This window comes from Chrysochloris asiatica, unplaced genomic scaffold (assembly GCF_000296735.1).
Source record: "Chrysochloris asiatica unplaced genomic scaffold, ChrAsi1.0 scaffold00305, whole genome shotgun sequence".
NCBI classification, from domain to species: Eukaryota; Metazoa; Chordata; class Mammalia; order Afrosoricida; family Chrysochloridae; genus Chrysochloris; species Chrysochloris asiatica.
In genome coordinates, this window is record NW_006408823.1 from 1,629,342 (window position 1) to 1,657,318 (window position 27,977).

At 48.6% G+C, this 27,977-nt stretch overlaps 1 protein-coding gene across 2 annotated transcripts; it reads left to right on the forward strand.

Moving 5' to 3' along the window:
* On the forward strand, positions 1–27,809 carry UBN1 (ubinuclein 1). Of its 2 annotated transcripts, XM_006874896.1 has the most exons (17): positions 1–249; positions 4,229–4,315; positions 4,922–5,017; positions 5,292–5,426; positions 6,067–6,170; positions 6,824–7,262; positions 17,019–17,089; positions 19,380–19,509; positions 19,592–19,710; positions 19,803–19,931; positions 20,090–20,236; positions 21,539–21,589; positions 21,684–21,726; positions 22,802–24,040; positions 25,709–25,958; positions 26,187–26,276; positions 27,760–27,809. In XM_006874896.1, exons 1-17 carry the CDS (start codon positions 1–3, stop codon positions 27,807–27,809), a joined length of 3,429 nt encoding a protein of 1,142 aa, XP_006874958.1. The 2 variants fall into 2 exon arrangements, with proteins under 2 accessions (XP_006874958.1, XP_006874959.1); XM_006874897.1 differs by lacking the exon at positions 26,187–26,276.
* The last annotated feature ends 168 nt before the right edge of the window (positions 27,810–27,977 follow it).

Below are 27,977 nucleotides of genomic sequence, written 5' to 3' on the forward strand. Positions count from 1 at the left end.
ATGTCGGAGCCCCACAGGGTCCAGTTCACTTCTCTCCCAGGGCCTCTGAATCCTGCGTTTTTGAAGAAATCTCGAAAGGAGGAGGTTGGGGGCACAGAACAGCATCAGGATTCTGAGCCGGCGGCAGCAGCCGTCCGAATCACACTCACCCTCTTTGAGCCAGATCACAAGCACTGCCCAGAGTTCTTCTACCCAGAGCTGGTGAAGAATCTCCGCGGGAAAGTGAAAGGCCTTCCTCCTGGAGATAAGGTAGGCTCTGGTGTCAGAGTGTTTTGCTGGGCCTGCTGTGCTCCACTCAGAGGACAAGCTAGGTTGCATCCCACCTGTGTGGTGTTTTGGTCTCTGTGGCACTATAGGATAAGCACTGGACCACAAGGTCAACTTAAACCACAAGGGCAGTGGCTCAAACTTACCAGCTGCCCTTTGGAAACCCTACATAGGGTTGCTACGAATCAGAACTGATACCATGGCCCTTAACAACAATAATGTGGATTGTGGGAAAGTTGAGCCAAGGGTAGTACTGGGTTCCCAGGGTGCTAGAGGGTGGGACGAGGTCAGGAGAAGGACGCACCCTAAGCCGTGGTGTTCTCTTTGTTTGGGTGAGCATGTTTGTTTAGGAAGGACCGTCCACTTTCTCTGTCAGCTAAATATGGGTTTTCTTGGTTGGTATTGACCTGAACTACAAGGTCATTTTGAACATCAAGATCGGTGGTTCAAGCTCACCAGCCACTTGGAAACCTTGTTACATGGTCGCTGTGAGTCGGAACTGACTCAACGGCACTAAACAACAGGAATCGGCTTGGCTGCTTGGAAGTCAAGTGAGTCTGTGTCAGAGGCCAGCCTGTGCTCTGAGGACCAGTTGGCCAGGATGAAAAGAAATCATTCCCAATTCCTTTTCCAAACTGGAAATGTTTTTGTCTTCTTTGAGAAGAAAACAGAAATCTGTAGAGGTTGGTTGTGGTGTTTATGTATGGGCTCAAGCCAAATCCATAGTTCACCTGAATTTAGCTCTCCAGTGTTCTGATCTCTCCTGTATTAGGTTCCTAATGCTCTTCTCAAGGAGCTCTGGTAGTGTAGTGGTTACGAATCGGGCTGCGAACCACAAGGTCAGCAGTTTGAAACTACCAGCTGTTCCATGGGAGAAAGATGAGGCTTTCTGTTCCTGTAAAGATTTACAACCTCGGAAACTCTGGACAGGGTCGCTATGAGTCGGAACTGACTCCATGGCACATAACAACAACCAGTGCCCTTCTCCACTTCCGAAACTGTCATAGAGCATGCACAGCGAGCTTTGGGTCTGGTCTCAGCAGAGTCATCCCTGGATTCCAAAATCTGTGTGTGTCTATTGTGCAGCCAGAAGTATCATATAACCTGCCAGACTCAGTTACTGATTGGTTCAGTGTGGTTCTTACACTGGGAAGGCTTGGGTCTGTCCGAGGACTCCAGGAGGGCAAGGCTACGAGGTTCCAGTGTGTTCTTCTGTGGGTCTCTTCCAAAGAAAACATGTTTAGACCTGTCAGCAGACAAGTTCTCTCAGTAATAAATACACTTACCTTAATCTCATTAGGGGGCCTTAGAAAAAGGACTCATCAGAACACTGGTTTCCAAAGACATCTGCTGGACTAGTTACATTTAGGGTAGAGAGAGCAACTCAGAAGGTGATGGTGACTGGTCTTTGAAAGCTTTTTCTCAGAGGACATTGGATGATCACAAGGGTTTATTAGGAAGAAGTTTAAGGAAAGTTGGAAACTGAATTGGTGGGGAAAATGCCAGGAAAGTTGTGCCAAAGTATTTTTTGTTTGTTTGTTTTAACCATTGTGACAGTGCACACCTGTTCATCCTTGGAAGGTAGCAAAGACTGCCCTACGAGAATTTCCTTGGGAAAACTTACCCTATCACCCTTTTTATCCCTGATTTTGTCCCTTCAGACATTTTGTGCCCCAAACTCAAAAAATGTTGAAAAGGCACACACTTTTGAGTCCCTCGAGGATGCCCAAACTGCTGTTTTGATGTGGTATAAATTGAAGATCGTGGAATTTTTCAGGGAAGGTTGTTGGTGGTGGTGGTCATGTGCCGTGGATTCGGTTCCGACCCATAGCAACCCTGTACAGGTTTCCAAGGCTGTAAATCTTTATGGGAGCAGAAAGCCTCATCTTTCTCCCACAGAACAGCTGGTAGTTTCGAACTGCTGACCTTACGGTTCGCAGGCGGATTTGTAACCACTATGCTTCCAGATCCTCCTTCTAAGTCTGTGTACTTCTGACAGTGGTGTTTCCATACTTCTGACTGTGGTGTTTCCATCTCTCTAACCTTTCCCTGGGTTAGAGAGATGGAAACACCACAGTCAGAAATACTTAGACTTAGAAGGAGAGTATGTGGAGAAAAAATAGCTTCACATTGGATAATATATTTACCAAATGTTTCTTTGATTTTGTAGCAATACTTTTAATCTGATACATTTATTAAGTCCTGTTGTTTATGTTTCTTTCAGTGGGAAGCTACTGTTCCCACCTCAAGAGGACTTGCAATTTTGTAGCTGTTTCAGTAGAGTGATGACAACAAAGTAACAGAAGTTAAAGTGTGCTATTGTATAAGTTTGGTATAAATACAGGCCTTTGTACTATTGTATAAGTTTGGTATAAATACAGGCCTTTGAGGGCTTGGAGAAAGGAAGGATAATTTACATGCCAGTACTTGCTTGGACAGATATAGGAGTTCATATATCCAGGAGTGGTTCTTAGAAGACTGCTGTTTGCAAGGCATTGGAAGTCCATGTTGAATCCAACCAAGACTGCTCAAGATTGGTGGAATTTCTTAAAATTATATTAGTCACTTCAGTTATACGTGGTCATTGTAGAAAAGTTAAAAACATAGATAAGCACGTTTTAAAGACCACCTTGTATGGTACATACATTGTATGTGTGTTTTATAATATCCCATTGTACAAACGTAGCATAAATGATCTAACTGATCCTTTATGGGTGGGTGGAGACAAGAGAGTGAGAAAAAGTTTGGTTTTCAAACAGGCATCTAGTCTTTAGTGATTTTGGTCTGCTGTAAAACATACTTGGTAGAGGAGTCATTTATTAAAAGTAAGACTTTTTGCCCAAGAAGCTTAATGTACAACTCTGAAAAAATTATAAGTTTATGAGTAGAAATAAAGTTTGGAAGACCACAGAAATTATTTGGAATGAATATAGAGATTGGCATATGAAAGATGGACAAAACATAAAGAAGACCAAGAGAGATCTATGCCTTTGAATTATGGTGTTAGTGAAGCATGTTAAATACACTGTGGACAAATCTGTGTTGGAAGAAGTACAGCTAGAATGTTCCTTAGAAGTAAGGATGCTGAGTATTCATCTCACCTTCTTTGGACATGTCATCAGGAGGGATCCGTCCTTGGAGAAGGACAGGGTGTTTGTTAAAATAGAGGGTCAGGAAAAAAGAGGAAAATTCTCAATGGGATCGATTGACACATTGGCTGCAACAGTGGTTTCAAACAGCAGTGATGGTGAGGATGGTACAGCACTAGGCAGCACTTCCACTGACTGCACACAGGGTCGCTATGAGTTGGAACTAACTCTGTAGCACCTTACAACAGTAAAACGTTTATAATAGGAGGACAAGAGGAGATTGATGCCTGACCCTGAAAGATAGGCTTCCCAGGTCAGAGTGCACGAGCCTGGAATTGAGTCTCGGTAGCATCGAAAATGGAGAGCCTTGCTCCCAAACAGTACTCAACAGCTTGCACGACCTTCAAGGGTTCTGAACCTTGTTTGAGCCATTGGCCACTTTGGAAATCTGGGGAAGCTTTTATGGACTCTCTCCTAGAATGAATAATCTCTGAAATGTGTACGATAACTTTGAGGTTTACAAAGGACATTGTTGCTGTCGAGACCCAATTCTCTACAGGGTGAGCATCCTGGGCTGAAGGCCCTTGGCCATATTCAGAGCTCTGCAGCACCTACTGCCATGGGGGGTCAACTGTAGGCCTGCCTTCTGCTTTTGTTGAATTCCACAAATGGAAGCGGTACCTTCTTAAAGAAACAAACAACCAAGGCAGACACTTTGAAAATGGTCACACATTTGTGTGAAATGGCCTTTTCAGAAGGACAGTTACTGTTATTGTGCAGTGTGTAGCTGTGAAGTGGTCAGTAAAGCTTCTCCAAATAGGCTTGAGGAGCTTTGTAGAACTTACGTTTTTGTGGAAATGGTTTCCTTACAGAAAAAAGATCTCTTGGATCCCTTCAATGACGAGGAAAAGGAAAGGCATAAAGTGGAGACCCTCGCCCGGAAATTTGAAGAAAAATATGTAAGATTTCTCTCGTGGGGTGGGAGAGGTGACCAGGTATTTTCACTCCCTTTACTGAATTGCCTCTAAATCCACCCCCATCTGGATGCCAGCACACAGCGTGGATAGACAAGAGTACAATAATGACAGAAACACATGAGCAGACAGAAAATGCTCTGGCAGGGAATAATTAATTGCATGTTGTTAAGTGGACTCATTGTGTGGCGCTGTAGGATCAGCACTAGGTTGTGAACCTTACGATCAGCAGTTCAAACCTACCAACTACTTCTTGGAAACCCTACATTTGGGTTGCTAAGAGTCGACATCGACTCAATGGCACAAGCGGACAAATGAACAAGAGAGACTTACTCTCCCTTGGATTAAATGCTGGATATGAAGAGTAAGAAGCCATTTAGTTCATTCTTAGACCATTTTGTGCAGATAAAAGTCTGTTTCGTTTTGAAAAGGAAAGCTGGTTGTATGTAGGGTGGGGTGGGTGGAAGGGTGAGGAGTGACTGGTTCTTGTGCTTCATGACAGTTAGTCACTAGTAAGGTTAAGGCAGTGATGAATTCCATTTGAGTCTTTATCAAAAACCATGTGCTATGTCGTTTTGAAATTAATTTTAGGGTGGAAAGAAACGTAGAAAAGACAGAATCCAAGACCTGATTGACATGGGGTACGGTTATGATGAATCTGACTCCTTCATCGATAACTCTGAGGCCGTAAGTGTGTCATGAGGTGTCACATTGCAGCACCCATGCTCCCAGCCATAACGGCCAGGAAACGGGGGAGGATGAACCCGAGGGGTGTATAACCAGAGGGGTGGACAAGGGAAGCAACACTCTGTCCAGGCCTGTCTAGAAAGCCTGTTGGTCTGGCAGGCAGTGTTCACATGCCCTTCAACGTGTGACAGACGTGCCAACATCTGTGCTCTGGGGATTGACTTTGTGCCTTTGGCGTACCGTTGGAAGCTGACAGTTTGTCTTATCTCCTCAGTATGATGAGCTTGTTCCTGCATCTTTGACTACCAAGTATGGAGGATTTTATATTAACTCGGGGACCTTGCAGTTTCGACAGGCGTCAGAATCTGAGGATGACTTCATTAAAGAAAAGAAGAAAAAGTCCCCAAAGGTTAGAACGTTGCTTGCTCCTGGTTTTTCAAAATGCTCCTTTATGCAACTGTGAGATGCAGAAACGTGGTGGGGTAGCTGGGGAGATTGGGAAGGGGGTGGCGGTACACCTTCTGTCTAGTTGGGCAGCTGGCCCGCTCAAGGTGCTATGACCATAGAGGACTCGGCTTAGACCCTGGGCGCTACACAGTGGCATCTGCCCAGGAACTGCAGGGATTGCTTCCTCTAGGTGGTCTCAGGGTGGGGACGAGGTCAGGGAACGGACGTACACATCCAGACTGTGTCTGCTATGGATCGTAGAGCACTTCACTTTCCAGAGCTGTCAATCCCATGAGAACAAGCCCACAACGCGTCTGCCAGGACCCACCAACCCTTGTGGGGAGTTCATTTCTGTCTAGAAAGGTTTTCTCTCTGGCTGCAGGGTGGTCTACTGCTGCCTCCAGCCCCCAGCTCTCCAGGAGATGCCGGAAATTGGTATGTGGTGTCGTGGTTCTGGGTCCAGAGACCCACTGGAAAGTTCTTGTTCAAGGAGAAAGGAAGACCAGTGTGGGTTTGGATCCCTGGTGGGACAAGGCTAGTGCTGTGACTTGCTCCCTGAGCTAGAGAGGCCAGGGTAACTGTGTCTTGTCTTTACTTCTCAGAAGCGAAAGTTGAAGGAAGGTGGTGAGAAGATAAAGAAGAAGAAAAAAGATGACACTTATGACAAGGAGAAGAAATCGAAGAAGTCCAAGTTTTCTAAAGCTGGGTGAGAGAGCGGCATCAGATTCTTTGTGAGGGTAGAATTGGGGCTGCTGGGTCAGGACACTGGGGGCTGACCTGCCATCTCCCACAACTTCAGGAGAGGCAGAAGGACCTGGCCTCTGGGCAGTTAGTGGTCTCACACGTGTGTCAGATAGGTTTTCTCTGTACCTCTGTCAGTGTTGGCAGCTGTTTCTGTCATGTGTGATGCCGGTGTTCCGTGGCCTCCTGGGCACATCTCTTGGCTCCATTCTCGCCGTCTCCGCCTTCTCCTTTGTCTTCTGCGTTCTGGCTTCCCTTTCCTCACTCAGGCTCACCCCAGCTGCTCTGCATGTAGTGGCTCTTCTCTGCTGCTCCTGCTCTTTCCCCTTAAAGGTTTCTCCTGTGCGTTTTCTTTTTCTGGTGGGAGATGGGTGTTTTTCAGTCTTTTATATCAGCCTGGCAGTGATTGTTAAAAACCTGTCGGACACATAGCATTCTGTGACGTCATATCACTCCCTGTGTTAGATCTCAAACTTTGGTCTTAGCATGAGCACCACATGCCAGGAGGAGGGGAGTGGTGACGGGGTGGCCTGGTGATGGTGGCAGTCCTGCCCCAGTACTTTGGGCACAGGGGTGACCTCCTGCAGCCTTCATAACTGACTCCCCTCTTGCTTGCAGCTTTACAGCCCTCAATGCCAGTAAGGAGAAGAAGAAGAAGAAATACTCTGGGGCTCTGAGTGTTAAAGAGATGTTGAAGAAGTTCCAGAAGGAGAAAGAGTCTCAGAAGAAGAGGGACGAGGAGCACAAGGCCCCAGCAGTCTCATCCACCGCAGCCCCGAGCCTGAGGGAACTGGACGGTCCCCCCGACCCCTTGCTCTCACTCTTTGGCTCCACGTCTGACAACGAGCTGCTGCAGGCCGCCACAGCCATGGACGCTCTCACTGACTTGGACTTGGAGCAGCTGCTCACTGAGTCTCCAGAAGGAAGCCCCTTCCGAGAGACGGAGGACGAAAGCGATTCCCTCGGGGTGGGACTGGACCCGGAATTCAGGCAGCCCTCCTCCCTCCCCGAAGGCCTGCCTGTGCCCTTGGAGAAGCGCATTAAGGAGCTGGCTCAGGTATGGTGACAGTGTGTGCTGGGGCAGAGTGACGCTGGGGCTACACCACAGGAAGCTCTCTGCCCAGAGAGAAACCTTTCCTTAGTGAGCTGGCCATTAGCGCCCACCTCACTTCTGAGGGGCAGAGCTGGGTGCGCTTTGGCCCTCAGGCCTTCTCCTCTTCAGGCCTTTCTTGGTTCCGTCACTCCTGGAAAATTTGCTTTCTCCTAGGGAGGTTTTCTCACCGTCTGTTTTCTGCTTGTCACTTCCTGTCCCTAGGAGTATCTTCCCTTTGGTGCCCTGGACTGACGCTCATGTGGGCAGTGGGCATCTGTGGCCAAGACTCTCAACTCTTTAGCATTCTCTTGAAGGTTTTGGAAATTGACCAAGCTTTGCCCACCTCTAAAGTACATACAGTGTATGCGCTTCCTTACCATTAGCGTTCTCCATTGCTGCCTTCAAAGGCGTAGCTTCCCTGTTAGGGAGTGACAGCAGGGATGCCTAAGTTGTGACGTAAGAAAAGCAGCTTAACGTTAAATGCTATCCATACCCCATGAGAAACGCTAGCAGCAACTTGAAAACACAGCAGCCATCACTGCTGCTTCCCCAGAGATGGGGAAATGATCCCTGGCGAGCTCCGTAACACATCACAAACTAGAAACCAAACAGCAACTGTTAACTAGGATGACATTTACCTGTTAAAAGAAAAAAAAAAACCAAATCCTCCTACCTTAAGCATGCTGACGTGCACTGCATCTCCAGGGGCATTTCTGCTCGGTGGCACAAGCTTCAGGGTGAAATGCGAAGAACCACTGCTACACTTGCTTTGCTCATTTCCCCCAAACATCTGAACACAAGCTATGAAGTGAATAAAACTCGTACTCAGCTCTCTAGCTCGCCCTGGTTCCCCGTGTGCAGTGTCGTACGTTGTCTGTCTGACTGTAACAGTTTGAGTAAGTGTTGCCACAGCAGGTACTCCGAGCATAAAGACGGGAAGGAGGTAAATCTGAGCTTGGCATGCTTGAGCATACAAGCCTATGTTTGCTCTCAGAATTCATGTTTGTTTTTTCAAAAAGCATATTACTCCTTGTTCTTTTCAGTCCGGACGGCTTGCGAGTCAATGGTTTTGTAGCTTCTGACAGGCTTGTTAAATAAGTAAGGTCTGTGTGTGACAGTAGCCAGTCATTTCTTAGAGAATAGTCAAAATAGAATTCTTGGATGGTTTCCCCCGCTTCCCTTCACAGGTTAGGTTTGAGTTGGATTAACTTAGACTCATTATTGCACTGTTTCTGGGGGAAGATATGGACACATTTAGTGGCAACAAGTGGCGTAATACACAACAGCATGAGTTTGTGATGCAAGAAACCCTCATGTTCCAGAGTCTGCTTAACAGACAAACCGTTAGCAAGCTGTCCTCCCTCAGTTCTTGTTAAGTCCTGGTTATCTGCTTGGACGTGGGGGACATAGGCTTTGGAATCCCATAGCCAAGATAGGTGAGGTGGTGACCAGGAGAGATTGACTTCCTGCTTTGAAAATCTAATGTTCAAGTATGAAATGGGCACTTGAGTTGTTACCTGACCCTCTGCCTTCTACAGCATCGAGAAACATTGGAAAATGGGATGTAAAGTGTGTGGAAATGACCCGTCATCCCACTGATCTAAAAACACTTTTCAATTGACCTATTCCTTTTTAGCTTCTGTGTACGTATTTTCATGCAGTTGTAATTATAGTTGTGAATCATTGTTTCTTGCTCCTTTCAATAAATATGATTACAAAGCCCTCATCATTTTTAACGGTTGCTTTGAAAAGCAGGCTGACTGTAGAACGTTACTTAGTACCACACTAGTGAGTCTCCTTGGGCTCCTTTCCAGCCAGGGCGCTGCACTTGGGGGTTTGCAGACCCACATGCAGTGTTCTTCCCAGGGTGTTCTCGACCCAGACCCTTGTAAGAATCTGTTGGAAAATTCTTCCCAGGGAAGCAAAGGCAGATGGACACGAACATTACACATCGTTACAAGAGCCGTACACATGCGTGTCTTTCCGTAAGAAGGAGCCCCGTCCTAGGTCTTGAAATGGACGTTGTAGTTTTTCAAGTTTAAATTAAACTCAGTGTTGATAACTACAGTATTAGAGACATTACATGTTTCTCACTTTATTTTTCATTCTTTTCCTCAACTTTTTCTATTTTATAATAATGTTAGTTCGATTTTAAATCTTGGCCCTAGGTGACACACATATCATGTGCTGATACATTTTTATGGCTGTCTAGAAAACCACCCTAAAACTTGGCTTAAAACTGCAATTCACATTTTGAGATTGCGTAGACTTACCTGGGATTTCTCCTGTGGTGACATTCAGCTGGCACGTTGCTAGGTGCTGGGTGGCTGTGGTGGCAAAGGGGCCTCTCTCTCCTCTAGGCTTCCATTCAAGGCTTCTTCAGGGCACGGGGATCTCGGCAGCATTTTAAGAGGGTAAAGGCAGTAGCTGTGAGGCCCTGCTCTATTGGTCAAAGCCAGTGGGAAGAGCAGCCCAAACTCAAGGGTTCGGGCCCCTCCCTGCCGTGGAGTGCTTGCACCAGGTGGGAGGGGAGGAATTTGCAGTTGTGTTTTGTCCATGTGCTGACTTGATTCTGATCCGAGTCCATCCCTTCAAAAATACCCTTTCTTTGTAGAGATCAAAAATTTGCTTTCTCCTCTCACTAAATGAGACACTTAAAGCTTAAGAAAAAAACAAAACAAAACAAAAAACCACATTAAAAAACGGTATCATGCTCCGGAAACTCTCCAGCCTTGGTGGCTGCCTGTGGGCTGTTTCTCATCAACCTCTCATGTCAGCCCAGCTTTCATGCCTGCGACCCTTGTCCCATACATTTGTATGGGACCCAGGGACCCAGTGATAGGGCTTCATGGTCTGTTTGTGTCTCTTTGGTCTTGGTCCTTGGAAGGCACAGGTGCTGAGGGAGCTCAGAGGTCACCTGGATGTCGTTTGTCAGCTATTCATCTGATTCCACAGATGACCCAGGTCTGCTGTGGCTTGCTTTGGTCAAGCATAAATGGGAACAGCACGAAGGGCAGAAAAGCAGCAGAGAGCCCAGGTCCCCCACCCCTCTGCTCTATCCTTTCACCGTTTGCCCTTCTGTAGATTCAGGACCCCTATACCACAGAGACCTCAGGGAAAGGGGATAGAGCAGAAGGAAATAAGGTGGCCAGGGGTGGGCGGGGGAATAGAAGCCAACCTGTTTGCTATTTCTAAAAAAAAAAGCTTACCAGGTTTGATTTTGCTCAGGAAAAAACAGGTGCAATGCTTAAGGTTCTGTGCTCAGGACTGAGAAACTACGTGTGGCATTTCTCACAGTAAATAAAAGTGCTCCATAAAAGGCTGTTGGAACCACATTTTCCACATATAGTGTGCACACACATTGAACACGCCCAGGGAAATAACACACATGCATATAACGTGCATGCATAGAAAAACCGCATGTGAGGGGATTGTGTGGCTTGCAAAAAAACTACGTAGCATGTACGTTTTTTGCATAATATTGCAGTATTGCCAAGCAACATGATCAGGGTGTTTATTGTAGCTTCAATTCCCACTTAATTTAAGATTCATCTCTTGATACAATGCCTGGAACCAGGTGTCTCTTCCTAGGGTGGAGGGGCCTCACTGGCCTCTGGAAGACTGAGATACGCTGGAAGACCGTAGTTAGACTTTTTAAACTAATGATCGTCAATATCAAAACAGTTTACACTACTCAAAAGTAAGCTTTAGGGGGAAAACAATCATCTTTTACAGATCATCTAGGTGGGAAACTGCAGAAGTGTTGGAGAAATAGCTCCCACCTCAACATGAAATTTGACTCAGAACACACTGTGGATGTGGACACGTTCATGTGATTTGGTTGGATTCACAGGAAAGTGCTTCTGGGCCTGAGCCAAAGAACAAAAGAGTGACTTCGTTCTAGTTTTGTGCAAACTAAAGTCATAATTCCAGTACGTTAAAATTGCAAAGGCAACATCCTGGTACTTATGAAGGTATAAGAAATTAGCAGATGAATATGGGCTTTGAAAAAACCACATCTTTCCCTTTCCATTAAGGAACTCTGGTGGTGCTCTGGGTTAGGCATTATGCTGATAATCCCAACGTCAGCAGTTCAAACCCACCAGCTGCTCCCCAGGAAAAAGATGAGGCTGTCTGCTCCAGTAAAGGTTTACAGTCTCAGAAACCCCACAGAGGGTCACTCTGAGTCAGAAGCGACAGTGGGTTTGATGTGTCAGTTCCCCATCCGTCATCCCTTTTGTCTCCGGTTTCTGGGCCCTCCTCTAGCCAAGAGTTCCTCTGAAGCTTGACTTTTCTCCAAGTTGTTTCTGGTTGCCTCTGTATTTAGCTTTCCTTCCTCTGGTTTTCCTCCCATGGTATCTGTTTATTTGTGCGTTTACTCATTCATCTGCTCAGCCAACGCTAGGTATCTGTTAAGAAAGCAGGCAGTCTGTCAATGAACGACATTTGCTTCTTGTCCTCAATGAGCTACTGCTTATGTGAATGGATCAGTAAACAGCCAGACCACTGACTGAGGGCAGAGCAGAGTAGAAGGAACACTGTGATGGTGGGCAGGAGGTAAGAGAGTCATGGTGAGCAGGCACAGGTCAGTTGGCCTTATGATGTGCCAGGACACAGAACCGAGCAGAGACAGTCATTAAATGACAGGAGCCCTGGGGTGTCGGAGGACACTGGGTCCAGACCCCAGAGGACTTAAACTGCTATGTGAGGACACTGGAAAATCTCTGCTGGGCTCTGAAGAAGGTGTAAAAGGACATAGGAAGGATGGGAGAGCTCTCACCAGAACAGCAGGTGTAGTTCAGGCCAGGCCAGGCTTGCAGAGCAGAGGGTCATCTTTGACAGAAGACCATTGGGTGACTGAATTCTCACCTGGAGCATACACCTAGATGGGCCTGACAGGAAGGTAGCAAGAGAGCCCAGAGAATGTATGGAGAAGAGGATGGATTTGCAAGGTCTGCAGTCTCAAGGTTGGTTAGGACGGACCCTTTCGTTCTAGATGCCCCTCTATGGCTCTTGTTTGCCACCATTATTGCATATCAAGTGTGATTTCAGAAATTTGATTTTGCCTAAAGCATTCAGCGTAGTGGTTACGAATCGGGCTGTGAACCACAAGGTCAGCAGTTCAAAACTACCAGCTGTTCCACAGGAGAAAGATGAGGCTTTCTGCTCCTGTAAAGATTTACAGCCCCGGAAACCCTGTACAGGGTCGCTATGAGTCGGAACCGACTCCACGGCACATAACAACAACAACAAAAGCCTTCAGACCAGTGACTAGTTGTTCTCCACCCTCTCTGCAAATTAGAATCATCAGGGTCTCTTTAAAAAAGAAAAAAGTTCTTTTTAAACTGTTTATTGCAAGCTGGGTTAAGGTTTACAGAGCATAGTCAGTTTTCCATTCAACAATGCATACACGTGTTGTTTCATATCATTGATTGCCGTCCCCCAATGTAACAGGGCCCATCCCACTTCCTCCCTGTGTTTCCTGTTTGCATTCCTCCTCCTCTCCTACTCTTCCTGCCTTCTAAACTTGGTCCTTGGGCAGGTGCTGCCCTTTTGATTGCGAATGGTGGTTCCTTCTAAGAAGTGCGTCCCTCCGTTCCCCTTCTAGACCTGTCTGTTGTCTGGTGAATTCAGTTCCAGACACTAGGGTCACTTTTGAGGAATACTTACTGCTGGGCTTCATCCCCAGAGAGTGACGTCATTTTTCTGAGAGCCACTGGTTTAGGCTGCTACTGGGTCTGCTGTCCTGACGTCCTCCCTCAGAGAGATGCCTTTGATTTTGATGTGCTTGCTTCCAGCAGTGTCAGGTGGCCACTTCCTCCAGGGTGCTGACTGTGGTCTTGTGGGAAGCAGAAATGCCGCTACTGTAAGCAGTCCGGTGTGGGGGCCATTCGATGGCCCAAGTGAGAGAGAGTTTGCAATGTGTAGCATTAAGTAGATGATGATTTTTCCGAAGAATTATCTTACTGTTAGGTGCCATCGAGTCTGCACCGACTCATAACAACCCCTGTGCACAACACTGCCGGATCCTGGGCCAACCTCACAATCATTGCTACGTTTGAGCTCATTTGCTGCAGTCACTGTGCCAGTCCAGTTTGTTGTGGGCTCTTCCTCTTTTCCTCCTACCCTTCATGTTACCAAACTTGATATCCTCCTCCAGGGACTGGTTCCTCCTGATAATATGTCCAATGTATGAGAGAGGAAGTCTGGCCATCCTGGCTTCCAGGGAGCATTCTGGGTGTACTTCTTCCAAAACAGATTGGTTTGTTCTTTTGGCAGTCCATGATACTTTTAATGTTCTCCAGCACCATAGTTCAGACTCATCAATTCGTCTGTGGTTTTGCTTATCACTGTCCAACTTTTACATGCATGTGAGGTTGTTGAAAATACCATGGTTTGGATCAGGTACACCATAGTCCTCAAATTGACTGACGTCTTTGCTCTTGAGCACTTTAACAAAGTCTTGTGCAGCAGATTTGCCTAATGCAGTACATTGTCTGATTTCTTGACTGCTGTTTCCATGAGTGTTGATGGTTGATCTGAACAAAATGAAATCTTTGACAACTTCAATCTTTTCTCCATGAATATGAATGTTGTTTATTGGTCCAGTGATAAGGATTTTTGTTTTCTTTACATTGAGATGCAACCCATACTGAAGGCTGTAGTCTTTGATCTTCATCAGCAATCAAGGTTGTATCACTGCATATCGTAGATTGTTAATGTGTCTGCCTCCAATCCTGATACCACGTTTTTCTTCATATACTCCAACTTCTTGAATTATTTGCTCTGCATACAGATTGAATTGTTGCTGTTGTTATATACTGTGGAGTTGGTTCCGACTGTAAATCTTTACGGGAGCAGAAAGCCTCATCTTTCTCCTGTGGAACAGCTGGCAGTTTCGAACTGCTGACCGTGATATTAGCAGCTTGATTCGCAACCGCTGTACTACCAGAGCTCCTTACAGACTGAATAAGTATGGTGAAAGAATACAACCCTTGTGCACACCTTTCCTAATTTTAAACCATTCGGTGTTCCTTTGTTTTGTTCCAACAGCTCTATGTACAGGTTCCTCATTAGCACAATCAACTGTTCTGGAATATTCATTCTCAGCAATGTTGTCCATAGCTTGTCATGCTCTACACAATTGAAAGCCTTTGTGTAGTTAGTAAAGCACAGGTAAACATCTTTCTGGTATTCTATGCTTTCAGGCAAGATCTGTCTGACATCAGCAATGATATCCCTCATTCCACGTCCTCTTCTGAATGTGTCTTGAACCTCTCTGGATCTTCTCTGTCAGTGTAGTTGCGGTCGTGTTTGTATTATCTTTAGCATAATTTACTTGTTTGCAATATTAATGATATTGTCGATAATTTTCACATTCCGTTAGGTCAACTCTCTTTGAAATAAGGATCTCTTCCAGTCAGTTGGCCAAGTAGTTGTCTTCCAAATTTCTTGGCATAAACGAGTGCGTGACTCCAGTGCTGTATCAGTTTGTTGGAGGATTTCAGTTGTATTCCATCAATTTCTGGTACCTTCAGTGCACCTTGGACTTCTTCATTCAGTATCATTGGCTCTTGGTCATATGCTACCTCTTGAAATGGTTGAACATCGACCATTTCTTTCTGGTACAGTGAGTGTACATTCTTTCTATCTTCTTTTAATGCTTTCTGCATCATTCCGTATTTTGCCCATAGAATCCTTCAATATTCCAAGTAGAGGCTTGAATTTTTTCCTTCGGTTTCCTCAGCTTGATAAATATCAAGCATGTTCTTCCCTTTTGGTTTTCTAATTCCTGGTCTTTGCACATTTCATTGTAATACTTGACTTTGTCTTCTTGAGCTGCCCTTTGAAATTTTCTATTCAGTTCTTTTACCTCCTCATTTCTTCCATTTTGATCTTTTCCTTCTTTCTTGTCTTCTTAATGACTTTTTGCTTTCTTCATGTATGGTGTTCTTGATATCATCCCACAGCTCTTCTGGTCTTCGTTCTTTAGTGTCTAACGCATCAGATCTGCCCTTCAAATGACCTCTGAATTTGCATGGGATATGTTCAAGGTCATATTTTGGCTCTCGTGGACTTGTTTAAATTTTCTTCATCTTCAGCCTGAATTTGCATATAAGCAATTGATGCCCCTGGCATTGTTTTGGCTAATTTATATGGAGCTTTCCCACCATCTCTTTCAACAGATGTAGTCAGTTTGATTTCTGTGTAGTCCATCTGATGAGGTTCATGTGTGTAGTCCATCTGATGAGGTTCATGTATGTAGTCATCTTTTATGTTGCTTAAGAAGTATTTGCAATGAACAAGTCATTGCTCTTGCAAAATTCTATCATGCAATCTCCAGCATCATTTCTATCACCAAGGCCATAATTTTCAACTGCTGATCCTTCCTCTTTGTTTTCAACCTTTGGATTACACTTGCCAGTAATTATCAATACATGTTGATTGAATGTTTGATCAATTTCAGACTGAAGAAGTTGATAGAATTCTTCAATTGCATCCTCACTGACTTTAGTGATTAGTGTGTGAATCTGAATAATAGTGGTATTGAATGGACTTCCTGTAGGAGTATGGATATTATCACAGACAGCATTGTACTTCAAGACAGATCTTGCTTGATAAGTTCTTTCTGATGATGAACGTGATGCCATTCCTGTTCAATTAGTCATTCCCGACAAAGTAAAGTATATGATTGTCAGATTCAAAATGGCCAATACCAGTCCATTTCAACTCACTAATGCCTAGGATATCGATGTTTATGTGTTCCATTTCAATTTCGACAATTTTCATAGATTCACACTACATGCATTCCATGTTCTGATTATTAATTAATGGATGTTTACAGCTGTGTTTCTTCACTTTGAGTTGTGTCCCGTCAGCAAATGAAGGTCCTGGAAGTTTTATTCCATTCTTGTCATCACAGTCTACTTTACTTTGAGGAGGCAGCTCTTCTCCAGCCATATTTTGAGTGCCTTCCAACCTGAGGGGCTCGTCTTCCGGCATTATATCTAACAATACTCCGGTGCTCTTCATCATGTTTCAGTATTCAATATTCTGGTGCTGACAGTGTTCCACTGCTAGTCAGTCATAAGGTTTTCAGTGACTAAATATTCAGAAGTAGTTTGTCTCTCCTTCTTCCTAGTCTGTCTTAGTCTGGAAGCTCAGCTGAAATCTGTCCACTCTGGGTGACCCTACTGGTGTTTAAAATACCTGTGGCAAAGCTTCTAGAATCATAGCAGCATGCAAGCCACCACCGTCTGACTCACTGACAGATGAGTGGTGAACTGTATAACATCTTTAAATGCTTTGCATCATCTCTTCCCCGTGGAAAAAGGCTTTCAAATCATGGGTTTGTTGAAAGTCTTCATTGTTTCTGTGCTGTGGATTGAGGGATGTTCCTATTCGTAGTGTAGCCGATTGGCTGCTGTGAGAGTCAGCCTCAGTACCAGCTCGTCCATTTCCCACGGTCTGTGGCACTGATCTTGTTTCATTCTCGTTTAGTTGATGGTTGTTTGTAAGTCCTGGGAAGACCTAGTCGGTCCTTGGCTGGAGCTACCATTTCTGGAAAACAGTGGCCACGAGCAAACTTAACCTGGGATCGGGGCAGGGGAGGGGAGGCGGTGGCAGCGCAGGGTTTTCTGGTAGAGGTTCGGCTGGGACTGTGGGTGAGCAGGGAGCTGCTGTACGTGCACTAACAGATGTTCATGTCTGACGAACCAGGCTGCCAGAGCTGCTGAGGGGGAGAGCAGGCAGAAGTTCCTCACCCAGGGCATCAACGGCATCCTGTTAGAGTGAGTACCTCTTGTTTGTTTGCTCGCTCGCTTACCTGTTTGTGTCTGCTGCTATTACCGTGCCTGGGGAGAAGAGGAGTAAGGCTAGAGACCAGATGGAGAGTAAGAAGTTGAGTTACTTAAAGCTGAAGATAAAATCATTTTTACTGTTCTATTTGTCGGTGTTAAGTGCCGTCAAATTGGTCCAACTCATAGAGACCCTGTATTAGGGTTTCTAAGGAGCAGATGGAGGGTTTGAACTGCTGACCTTGTGGTTAGCTGGCCAATGCTTATCCTATTGTGCCACACCAGGACTCTATTACTCTATTATTCTAGTTTTTGGTGGTTTTTTTTTGTTTTTTTTAAAAGGAGCCCTGAAGGCTTGACTTTAACCACAGAGTTGGTGGTCGGAACCTACCAGCCTCTGAGAAAGGTGTGGAGTCTGCTTCTGGGAAGGTTTGCAGCCTTGGTGGTCCTGTGGAGCGGTGCTGCTCTGCCCTCTAGGTCGTAGCCCTGTGAGTCGGAGTCGACTCCGCAGCAATGGGTTTGACAGGTTCTATTTTTAAAGGGTGGTGGTGGTGGTGGTGTGGAGTCAGTTCTGACTCATAGTGACCCTGTATAGGGTTTCCGAGGCTGTAAAGCTTTACAGGAGTAGAAAGCCTCATCTTTCTCCCACAGAGCAGCTGGTAGTTTCGAACTAGCTGACATATGAGGAGGCTTCAGATCGTCTGTGGAAAAATTCTATCTTTTCATTACAGTTTTCCATGAATGTTTGGAAGCACCCATGTCTATTTGTCTCCAGGAAATGATAGGCCTTGTTAGTTGTAGGCAGCGGGTGTTGTTACAATACTGTGTGTATAAACGTCAGAGGCCTGTGGAGGGGTCTTCTTGGCAGGTAGGAGATTGAAGAGAGAATGCTGTGTTTGCTGCCTCTGAGAATCCAGAAAAAGAGGAGTCAGCTCCATCAGAAGCCCCTCAGGTCATTGTTCCACACTCCATGACCACGACTCCCACACACCTGTGCCTCTGAGCAACTACACTGTCTGAACTGGATTGTGCTTGGGTGCCATCGAGTCGCTTCTAGCTCATACCGACGTCATACACAACCGAATGAAACACTGCCCATTCCTGCACATCCTCACAACTGTTGCTGCTGAGCCCTTTGTTGCAGACCTTGTTGGGGGTCTTGCCCTTTTTCTCGGCCCCTCCACTTTACCAAGCATGATGTCCTAGTCCAGGGGCTAACGTGTCCATCGTGTATGAGACAAAGCCTGGCCATCCTGGCTTCTCAGGAGCATTGCTGATGAACTCTCAAGACAAACTCTTCATTCTCCTGGCATCCCTGGGATAGTCAGTGTTCTTCACCAACACCGTAAGGCAAAGGCATCTAGTCTTCATGATTCACTGTCCAGCTGTCCACATGCATATGAGGCGATTGAAGGAAGATACCATGACTTGCGTCAGACATTCCTTAGTCCTCAAAGTGGCCGCTTTGCTTTTTAACACTTTAAAGAGCTCTTTTGCAGCAGATTTTTTCCCAGTCAGTGTGTCATGTGGTTTCCTGACTGCTGCTTCCATGGGCATTGATCATGGGTCCAATCCTGGATGACTTCACTCTTCTTCTCTTTTTAATCATGATGTTGCTTTGTTATTAGGCCAGTTGTGAGGATATTTGCGTTCTTTATGAACCTGGTCTGAACTGGATCCGAAAGCCAGAACCCAATGTGTAAACTCCAAGCCCAGGTCCTTTGCTTGCTCTTCTCTGAGTTGCAGTGTGGGCTAGAGGAAGCTTGTTGCTCACCCACTCAAGATTTGGCCCATTTAAGGAGAGTTGTTGAGACTTGGGAATATTCTAGCTAATGACCGTGCCAGGTTAGGGTATGCACTAGTCACTGGATCACAAAGCGGAGGCTGTGGAGGGTAACCAGAGGGTTGGTCCAGGACAGGCCCTGAATGGCTGGGGAGAGTGGAAGGGTGGGGTTCCCCCTGAACCCATCACTGATGGAACTGGGAAACAGGGACTACTGCTGGAAAGTGTTTCCTGTCAACCCCCAGGAACCTATGACTCTCCCTTTGGAATGCTTTTGTGGGTTTTCCACATAAAACTGTGGTGTTTCAGCATGCGTTCTTCTGGCCTCTGTTCTACTCTGAGAAGGCCCTGAGACACTTTCCTGCTGAGGTCATGACTCAAGGTCAGGAGGTTGCAGAAGGTCAGTGGCACTGACCATGTGACTGACAAGAAAGATTTGGCCTGTCTCTCTCTGGTCCCTGTGGTGGGGTGACCTGGTGGTGACTCTGCTGTGTTCTCCAGCATAGAGGTGCAGACACGGGAGCTAAGCAGCCAGAGCCGCTCTGGGGTGTACGCCTATCTCGCCTCCGTGCTGGTCTGTAGCAAGGACACCCTGCTCAAACGGGCCCGGAAGCTTCATCTCTACGAGCAGGTAGGTGGCTGGGGAGTGGGGCCCCCTGGCAGGGGCTGGGGGAGGTGTGAACCTGACTGGTGGTGTGTGGCCTTCTCCCCAGGGCGGGCGTCTGAGGGAGCCTCTCCAGAAGCTGAAGGAAGCCATCTGTAGGGTGATGCCAGAGCAGGTGTCCAAGTACCAGAACGAGTGCCAGGCACACACACAAGCAAAGGTTGCCAAGTACGTGCCCCTCACTGCTCACCTGGGTCCTCCTGGGAAGGCCCCGTCAGGTGTTCCCCACAGGTTCCCACACGAGTCTCTCCACCCCGTAGGATGCTAGAGGAGGGGAAAGACAAGGAGCAGCGAGAACGGATTTGCTCCGATGAGGAAGAAGATGAAGAAAAGGGGGGCCGACGGTTAATGGGACCCCGGAAGAAATTCCAGTGGAGCGATGAAATCAGGTGTGCCTGAACTGGGACTTTGTCTCCTGGGAGGGTTTGTGGGCCCACTGTCGAGCATGTTGCTAATGGAAGTCAGCTGGGAGGGGAGCATTTGAAGGGAGTGGGAAGTTTCTGATGTGTCCCCTCACTCCTTACTCCCCCCTCCACCACCACCACAGGGAGCTGCTCTGCCAAGTGGTGAGGCTGAAGCTGGAGAGCTATGACCCGGAGAGGAACAACAAGGCCCAGCCCTGGGAGGACTACGTGAAGGCATTTCTAGATGCCGAGGTCAAACCTCTCTGGCCCAAAGGCTGGATGCAGGCCAGGTGAGGGCCAGCGAGCAGCCCCCCTGTGACATCAGGTGTGCTTTCAGGTGTGCCCGTGCACTCCTGTCCACCAGGCTCTCTGTGTCCGACTCTAGCTCCTGGTTAGTCCAGTCTCGCCTGTACTGATAGCTAAAGGGGAAGCGGGGAGTCTTCATTCCCCACAAAGGTGGAGAGTCGGTGTGTCTCAGGCCCAACTTGCCTGCCTTGAGGTAATGGCTGCTCCTAGACACTGGCAGAGAGCTCTCTTGGGAACATGTTAACCCTGTGAAGGAGCCTCATGGACAAGCAGCAGGGCTGACCCATTAGAGGGGGTACTGCAGACTTGAAGTCGCAGGACTAACTTTGTGTCGTGTTGTCTCCTGAATGGACTGTCTGCCACACCTGGGACAGAGCTGGTCAGCTGGTGCTGGTCGTCTTCACTGACTGGATCTGAGTCAGGCAGGCTTTTCTGATCTCAGTGTCGCTTCTGAAGCTGGCCTGTGGGTCCCTCCTGTTTCCTCTTGGAAGGGTCGAGAACTACTGTTGTTAAGTGCGGTGGAGTCGGTTCCAACTCATAGTAACCCTGTATTGGGTTTTCGAGGAGTGGCTGGTAAGCTTGAAACCCCGATCTTACAGTTCAAACCGACTTTGCAATCCAGCACATTAACCCACAACACACCAGGACTCCAAACATATAGGGTATTCATTGGCTGATTTTCAGAAGTAGGTTGCCAGACCTTTCTTCCTCATCCCTCTTAGTTTGGAAGTGCCCCTGAAACTTGTTTGGCATCATAGCTGCACTCACTATGTGGCCGTGCATGAGGTACAATGGCCGATAATTGAACCTGGGTCTCCCACGTGGAAGGTGAGCATTCTTCCACTGAGCCATCACTGCCCTGGGGGTTGTTGTTAAGTGCTGTGGAGTTGGTTCTAACTCATGACAACCCTGTATAGGGTTTCTGTGGAGTGGCTGTTGAGTTCAAACCGACCTTGTGGTTCAGTGCTTAATCCTACACGCCACACCAGGACTCGGGGGGGTCGAGAGCAGAAGTACAGAAAGCACTGTGGCTTCTTGGGGGACCTCTCTGGGATACGCTGTTGGCGAGGCCTGATATTTTCTTAGTAGAGACTTGACTCTTGGCTTTAGGGGAGGCCAGTGCAGCTCCATCAGACCTTCTGACCAGGAAATAGCTGACCAGCTAGTTGCCATTTCCCCAGTAGCGTTCCGACTCTGAGTGCCCTGTGGGTGGAAGAGCTCTAGAAGCAGACTCCTGGCTTCCAGGGGGTGCGTGCCAACGCCTGCGTCCTCTCTGTTTCTCCCAGGACCCTGTTTAAGGAGAGCCGGCGTGGCCACGGGCACCTGACATCCATCCTGTGAGTGTCTTGAGGTTTTCACTTCTTGGGACTCGGATTTCATCTCCTAGTGCTGACAGACTCTAACCCTTGTGTGTGCTCTTTTCTTGAACAGGGCCAAGAAGAAGGTCACGGCCCCTTGTAAAATCAAGGTGAAGGTGAGTCGCTGTGCTCTGCCCCTGTTGGCTGTGCTCTGCTCTTCGGAAACCTCGAGTAGGATCACAGCAGCACGTGGAGCTCTGCTGTGTCTGGGGACAACTTTCTAGGTGCTCGGAGGCCGCCCAACAGTGCCCAGCACAGCTTCCTGGGAGGCCAGTCAAGAGTAGTAAGGAGTTGGTGAGAGAGAGCCTTTTGAGAAGGGGGAGCCTCCCTGCAGATGAGGAGGTGCACTCTGGAAATTATTTTTTACTAGAGTAAAGCCTGAAGCTGCACAGGAAGGAAGGTGGCTTGGTGAAGTGTATCTGGCAGGGTTAGTGAGACAACAGTGGTTGGAGAAAAAGAATAGAGCTGGAGGCACCTCTCAGTGTGGAGAGACCTCTCCAAACCAGAGGACCAACCCCACTGTGTCTGAGTAGATGCCAACTCATAGTGACCCTGTAGGACCAAGTAGAACTGCCCAATAGGATTTCTGAGACTGTGAATCTTTGAGAAGCTAGTGGGTTTGATCCCATCAACCTTAAAATTAGCAGGTGAATGCTTAACCCGCTGTGCCACCAGGACTCCAGGATAACTTAGTGTGGTAAAAACTGCTTTTTGACCAAAGCTTTGGCCAGTTTCTTAACCTCAAACCCTTGATCACATCTTCACAGCCTGTGAGGGTGAGATAGGCAAAGCTGCTTTGCATAGTAGCGTATGCTGAGCATGTGTGATGTCTGAGAGACTGTCTGAAGATGTAACTTGAGCACTACGCAGGCCCTGTTCTGTGCCCTGAGAGAAGAGGGGAGAAACTGAGGAGAAAGCTCGTTTCAGGCCCTGTGCCAGGTTCTGACCGTAGCTCAGAGTGCGCCGAGCTAGTGTGAAGGCCGGTGCTGGTGGGCAGAACGTGTCTTTCCTCTAGTTGTGTGTGTGTATTAACAATGAAACCTGCCTGAGTGACCCAGCCCTTGCCATCAAGCCCCATGACAGAGGGTGCTTACTGTTACAGTAAGTGGTACCGCCCCTCCTCTATCCCTGTGCTCACCAACAGGTCCGGTGTGTGTGCCCCTAAACACGGGTGTCTCTGCTTCCCTTTAGGACCCACCTGCTAAGCCTGATAAGAAGGTGCCCGTCCCATCAGGACAAAGTGTCGGCCCTGTCTCCTTGCCTTCTGAACTTGTAGGGGGAGGCCTAAGTGCTGGGGCTGCCTCCAGGGAGCTCTCCTCCCATGCTCCCAGCAGCCTGGCCAACCCTGGGCCCATCAGCCTTGATGACTCCCTGGACGAAGACTTCCTCCATGACTCAGCCTCTTCCCTGGAAGCTGTGTCCAAGGAGCTGGCAGCTTTGAATAGCCGAGCTGGCGGAAGCTCTGAGTTCACACTGTCTGCGCCCTCCAGGGCACCTGCCGAAAAGGCTGCGGGCGTGTTGTGCCCGGAAGAAAAGAGGAACTTTCCGAAAGCCAGCCCGTCCGCTCCAGCCACCTCCAGTTCGTTGCAGTCGCCTCTTAGTTTTCTGGCCGAGCAGGCACTGGCACTGGGGCAGGCCTCTCAGGAGAAAAGAGCAGAGAGCTCTGGCTACAAAGAGCTGTCCTGCCAGGCCCCGCTTAGCAAGGGCCTGACAGAAGCCCATCCACCCAAAGCCAAGCACCACAGCTTACCCCGGACAGCCCACGGCCCCCAGGCGACAGCACCGATGCCCAGCCCACAGGTGAAAGTCTTCCACGCAGGAGCCCAGCAGCAGAAAAGCGGCTTCACCCCCCCAACTCCATTTGTCAACAAGCTCCAAGGTTCCAAGGCAGCAGCCTCCCCCACATGCCATCGCTCCCTCCTGCAGCTGGTGAAGACTGCGGCCAAAGGCCAGGGCTCCCATCCCTCCGGATCAGCCACCTCCACAGGAGTGCCGTCCTCCAGTGGCAGCAGCTCTCATAAGAACCCAACCTCATCCTCTGCCACGCTGAGCCACACAGCAAAACAGCATTCGGCCAGCTCTTCTGGGCCCTCCGCTTCAGTGTACAAGAACAGCCCCTTTGCTGGCTCCATCTCCAAGCATGCACCTGCTTCCAGCGGCTCCACCTCTGGAGGCACGACCATTCCCAGCTCTTCTTCTGGGAACTTGCTCCCAGGTGGACAGACCCCCTCCATGGCGCAATCTGCCAGCCGCCCAGTCTCCAGCTCAGCAGCAAAGAAACCCCCCACCTCCCAGAAGCTGACCTTGGTGGCTCCTCCAGGTGGTCCCAACGGAGACTCAAGTGGGGGGACTCAGGGGGTGGCAAAGTTGCTGACTTCCTCCTTGAAGCCCACCGTGGCCAGTGGTTTGACATCGTCTACCTCTTTGCCAGTGAGTACCCTGTAGGGCAGTGTGCTCCCACATGCCCTTGTTCTGATGGGAGAATGGGGCCTGGAAGTGAAGGGGGCGGGGGAGGGGGTGCAGTCAGCACCGTATCTATTAGGAGAATGGGCCTGGAGAGCAATAGAGGCGCCTCAGTGCTTCCCCTCCCTCAGCCCCACCCCACCCCTCTTCCCAGGAGGCACACTCTCATGAAGGGTGTTGGAAGGAGCCTATGGGAGGCCACACACGGACCATCTGTCCAAGCCCAGCCGCTCAGTAGGTTGGGAATATGGGAGAGGGCATTAGTTTTCCAACTCTGTGACTGAAAGATCAAACTTTAGAAAGATGTGTTCAGCCCCCAAGTGAGGTAACTGTTTCCATCCAGTCTTGTCTTGGTTAGTGGATTTCAGTGGTTTTTACTTCCCCTGTTTCCTTTTAAAAGGGAAAAGGAGTGTTAAATACACAGGAGGATAAATAAAACCACCTGGCTATAAAATCACAGAAACCTTTAGGAAGCACAAAAAAATATCAAAAGGTGAAGCTGTTGTTTCTGGTCATGCCCTCGCCGTGTCTATGCAGTGTTTCTGGAGCTAGTGTTGCCAGCACTCCTCTCAACACATCCCTGAAGAAGTCCGCGCTCTTTGATTTACGCCACATCAAAACAGCAGTTAGGCATCCTTGAGGGATTCGAGTCACTTGGTGCAACTTTCCTGCCCATTAATGTCATTTCCATTTTCTTAAAACTTCTTAGTAAACCCAGACGATCATCCTGTGTCCTTCAAATGACCCCTTTGGAGTCCCCAAAACCATAACCTCTGAGCTGAACTCTCTCTGCCTTGAATTTAACTAGCCTAGCAGATCCTTTTGGCAGCCACTGTCTTGATTGGACCTTTTCGGTTTTTTTGGACGCACCCTGATATGACTAAGACAAGCACATTACATTACAGAGAACACGTCTGAAGCCATCCACTGATGGCCGAGACATTGAACTGACCTAGCTGAAACACAAGTTTGTTTGGAATAGACCCATGGGTGTATGAACTGGAACCCTAGAGTAGCAATATTTTTCAAGTTTCCTTCAGATATGTCTATTTGTACATATATGTGTAAGGGAGCTTCAGAAAGTATATGGGAAAATAGAATTACAAGCATAATGGAATTTTGTCACCAGCTTTTTGAAATGCCCTTGTATGTATGTACATATGTCAATGTGTGCACACATCCTTGTATGTTCACACATTTGGGCACATGCACATTTGTGGATATCTGTGAAGGGCCTGGTGGTACAGCTGTTATGTGCTCAGCTTCTAATTAAAAGGTGGAAGCCTCCAGAGAGATGAGAGAGTCGCTGCACCTTGGAACCCCTCTCTGTCAGTAGGGTTACTATGAGTTGAATTTGACTTGGTGTCTTCTTTTGGGAGGGTATGTATAATATTCTTCACTCTCTTTTTCATACACAAAGGAGGCATATTTAATACCCTGAGCTTTGAGATTCTCCTGGAGACTGTGAACTGCCCGTCCAGAAGCCTTTCTTCCTCCTCCCCTTGTGGTTGCAATTCAGGAGGGCCCTCCATCAGTGGCAGTGAACGAGTGTGTCCCCGACCTGTGTGGGCCGGACTGTGGTTTAAGGGAACCGTGCATGGTGCGACAATTGCTCTTTGGTTGCTTCCTCTCCAGAAAGGACCCAGTGGGGCTGTGTTGCTGACCAGCACCTCGTCCCTGAACCTGGTGTCTCCATCCTACAAGTCCAGCAGCCCAAAGCTGCCCGGGGCCATGAACTCAAACTCACTCGGGATCATTGGCTCCGTGCCGTTTCCTGTCCACGTGCTCTCCTTTCCCTCGGACTCTGCTGCCAAAGCCGGGCTCTCAAAGGAGGCCATCGTCACAGGCCCGGCACCGGGGACCTTCCACCACGGCCTCAGCCACAGTAAGTACCCCACCCCACCGCTCTGTGCTCTGGTTAAATGTGTGTGTCTGGTGTGTGCCACAGGGACATTTTCTGAACGCTGTGCTGAGCCCTGCCCCTGTGGGGTCCTCACCCAGAAGGAGTCCTGGAGGCTATCTGTCCAGGGCTCTTGGCAGTCAGAGCCACCCTCCATTCCATCTTCAATGTGTGTGTTTTGTTCTCCTCCCTCCTCTCTTTCCTTTCTCCTAGGTCTTCTGGCTGGCGTGCATTCCAGCGCGCACCCCGCAGCACCCCTCCCACACGCTGCCTTGTCCACCCACATCCCGCAGAGCCTGCCAGGTAATGGCCAACGGCCCGCCTGTCCTGTTTGCTGTCCTCTTGGCTGGACCTCTGTGGGTGTGCTCAGACAATGACAAGGCTCTGGAGATTGGATGTTCCCCTGGTCTCCACAGGGTCCTGTTGCTGAGACTGTTGCCCTGGTGGCCTGGGGAAGAGGTGCCCCCAGCCCTGAGCTTGGGCTCTCCTCTGTGTTTTCATGAGACTGGAAGGGCCCTGACACGTCTCAGTTCTAGCTGCAAGGCCCTGAGTGAGGCGCCCTGAACTGGGTGTCAATACGAGGGCAAGCCCAGGCAGCAGAGGGAGATGGCAGGCAAGCAGCCTGCAGGAGCATCGTGAGGTGTGACGTCGGCACAGGTCCCAGGGGAGGTGTATCAGCTCCAGTTCCATGGTACAGACTGAGGAGCTCGGCAGGGACGTAGCTGGTGTCCCCCTTCCCATCCTGTCCTCCCAGGGGCGCAGTGGCCCTCAGACATTGAGGTAGTGTGTGAGAAGACAGCCTGGTGCCCCAGCTGGCTCCTCTGTGAAGCCATGCGCCTGTTCCAGCCACAGGCTTTGGCTTTTGTGTACTTCAGTGTGAGGCTGGTGCTGAGGCCTGTGGTGTGTGCCTTTTACTTCCTGCTTTACAACTCTGGACCTTCTCTAAAAAAGTGTGTCCTTGAAATGCCAGTGGGCCTGTGGCGCTAGAGATGAGAGCCCAGACCCCAAATCTTTTGCTTTTCTTGCTGGGGATCCTAGGGATGAAAGTCGGGGAGGGCAGTGCCAACATTAGGGCAGAGCCTGGGCCTGCAGCCTCCCCCCACCGGCTGGCACTGTCCTTGCCATGGTCCACGGTGACTGGCAGAACCCCCCAGATGGGCATGTGTGTCAGTTTAGAGATTGCACAGCTGCTTGCTTTGGTGAACGTTTCTTTTTAAAGGAGACAAAATTATCCAAGAGCTGTGGGAAACGTGGCTGTCAGTCTGTGGTATTTTTAGTTGAAAAGAGTGAGGTTTTCTTGTACTGTCTCTTCCCCAGTTTTCTCTGGGTACTCAGCGCTGTGAGCGTCTGTAGGCGCAGACTGAGTGGCTGGAGAGGAACCGCTGCCTGTTCACCACAGCTCTGTGACTATGTTCTGTCTCTTTCCCCTGTGGACTGACTCTCAGTGTTATGTCTTGGCGCCTCTGACTCTGTGTGTCCTCCAAGGCTGGGGACACGGGAGATCGGTCACTGCCACCTGGAGTCCCCAGTGACTCTGGGCCTTGTGTGCAGCCCCAGCCTGCTGTGGGGGAATGGTTGTGGCCAAGTCACCAGTCACTGCTCTGCGAACATGGGGTCCAGCCCTGGGCCTCTGCTGTCCCCTGGCTCCATGTCCCCCTCGTGCTGACATCACAGGTCACAGTGCATTCTGGCTGGTTTGAGCCTTAGAGGCTTTTGCTATTTAGGGAGGGCAGCTGTAAGAGGCCCCACGATCCTGAAAGTCATGTCCTTTTCTGCTGTCTTTCAGATGCTTCTCAGCTTCACGGGAAAGGGCCCAGCGTACCCCGGAAGTTGTGACTTCTGCACCGAGAGGCTCCCGCGGAGATCTGGACAGAAGTTGAACGTGCGGGTCTCACGCTGGACGCTCACAGCGCTCCTTTTAAAACTTCCTTCTGCAGAAGGCGTGTGTGCCAAGGGCAGCGTTTGCTGGCACGTGTGACGTGCTCCAGTCAGGGGAGCAGCCTC

Excerpts from the sequence above, each read along its gene's own strand:
- UBN1 (XM_006874896.1), top strand. The coding sequence starts at position 1 with ATGTCGGAGCCCCACAGGGTCCAGTTCACTTCTCTCCCAGGGCCTCTG. Across the intron at positions 250-4,228 it reads GCCTTCCTCCTGGAGATAAG|AAAAAAGATCTCTTGGATCC; the intron begins GTAGGCTCTGGT and ends GTTTCCTTACAG. Across the intron at positions 21,727-22,801 it reads CTTGTAAAATCAAGGTGAAG|GACCCACCTGCTAAGCCTGA; the intron begins GTGAGTCGCTGT and ends GCTTCCCTTTAG.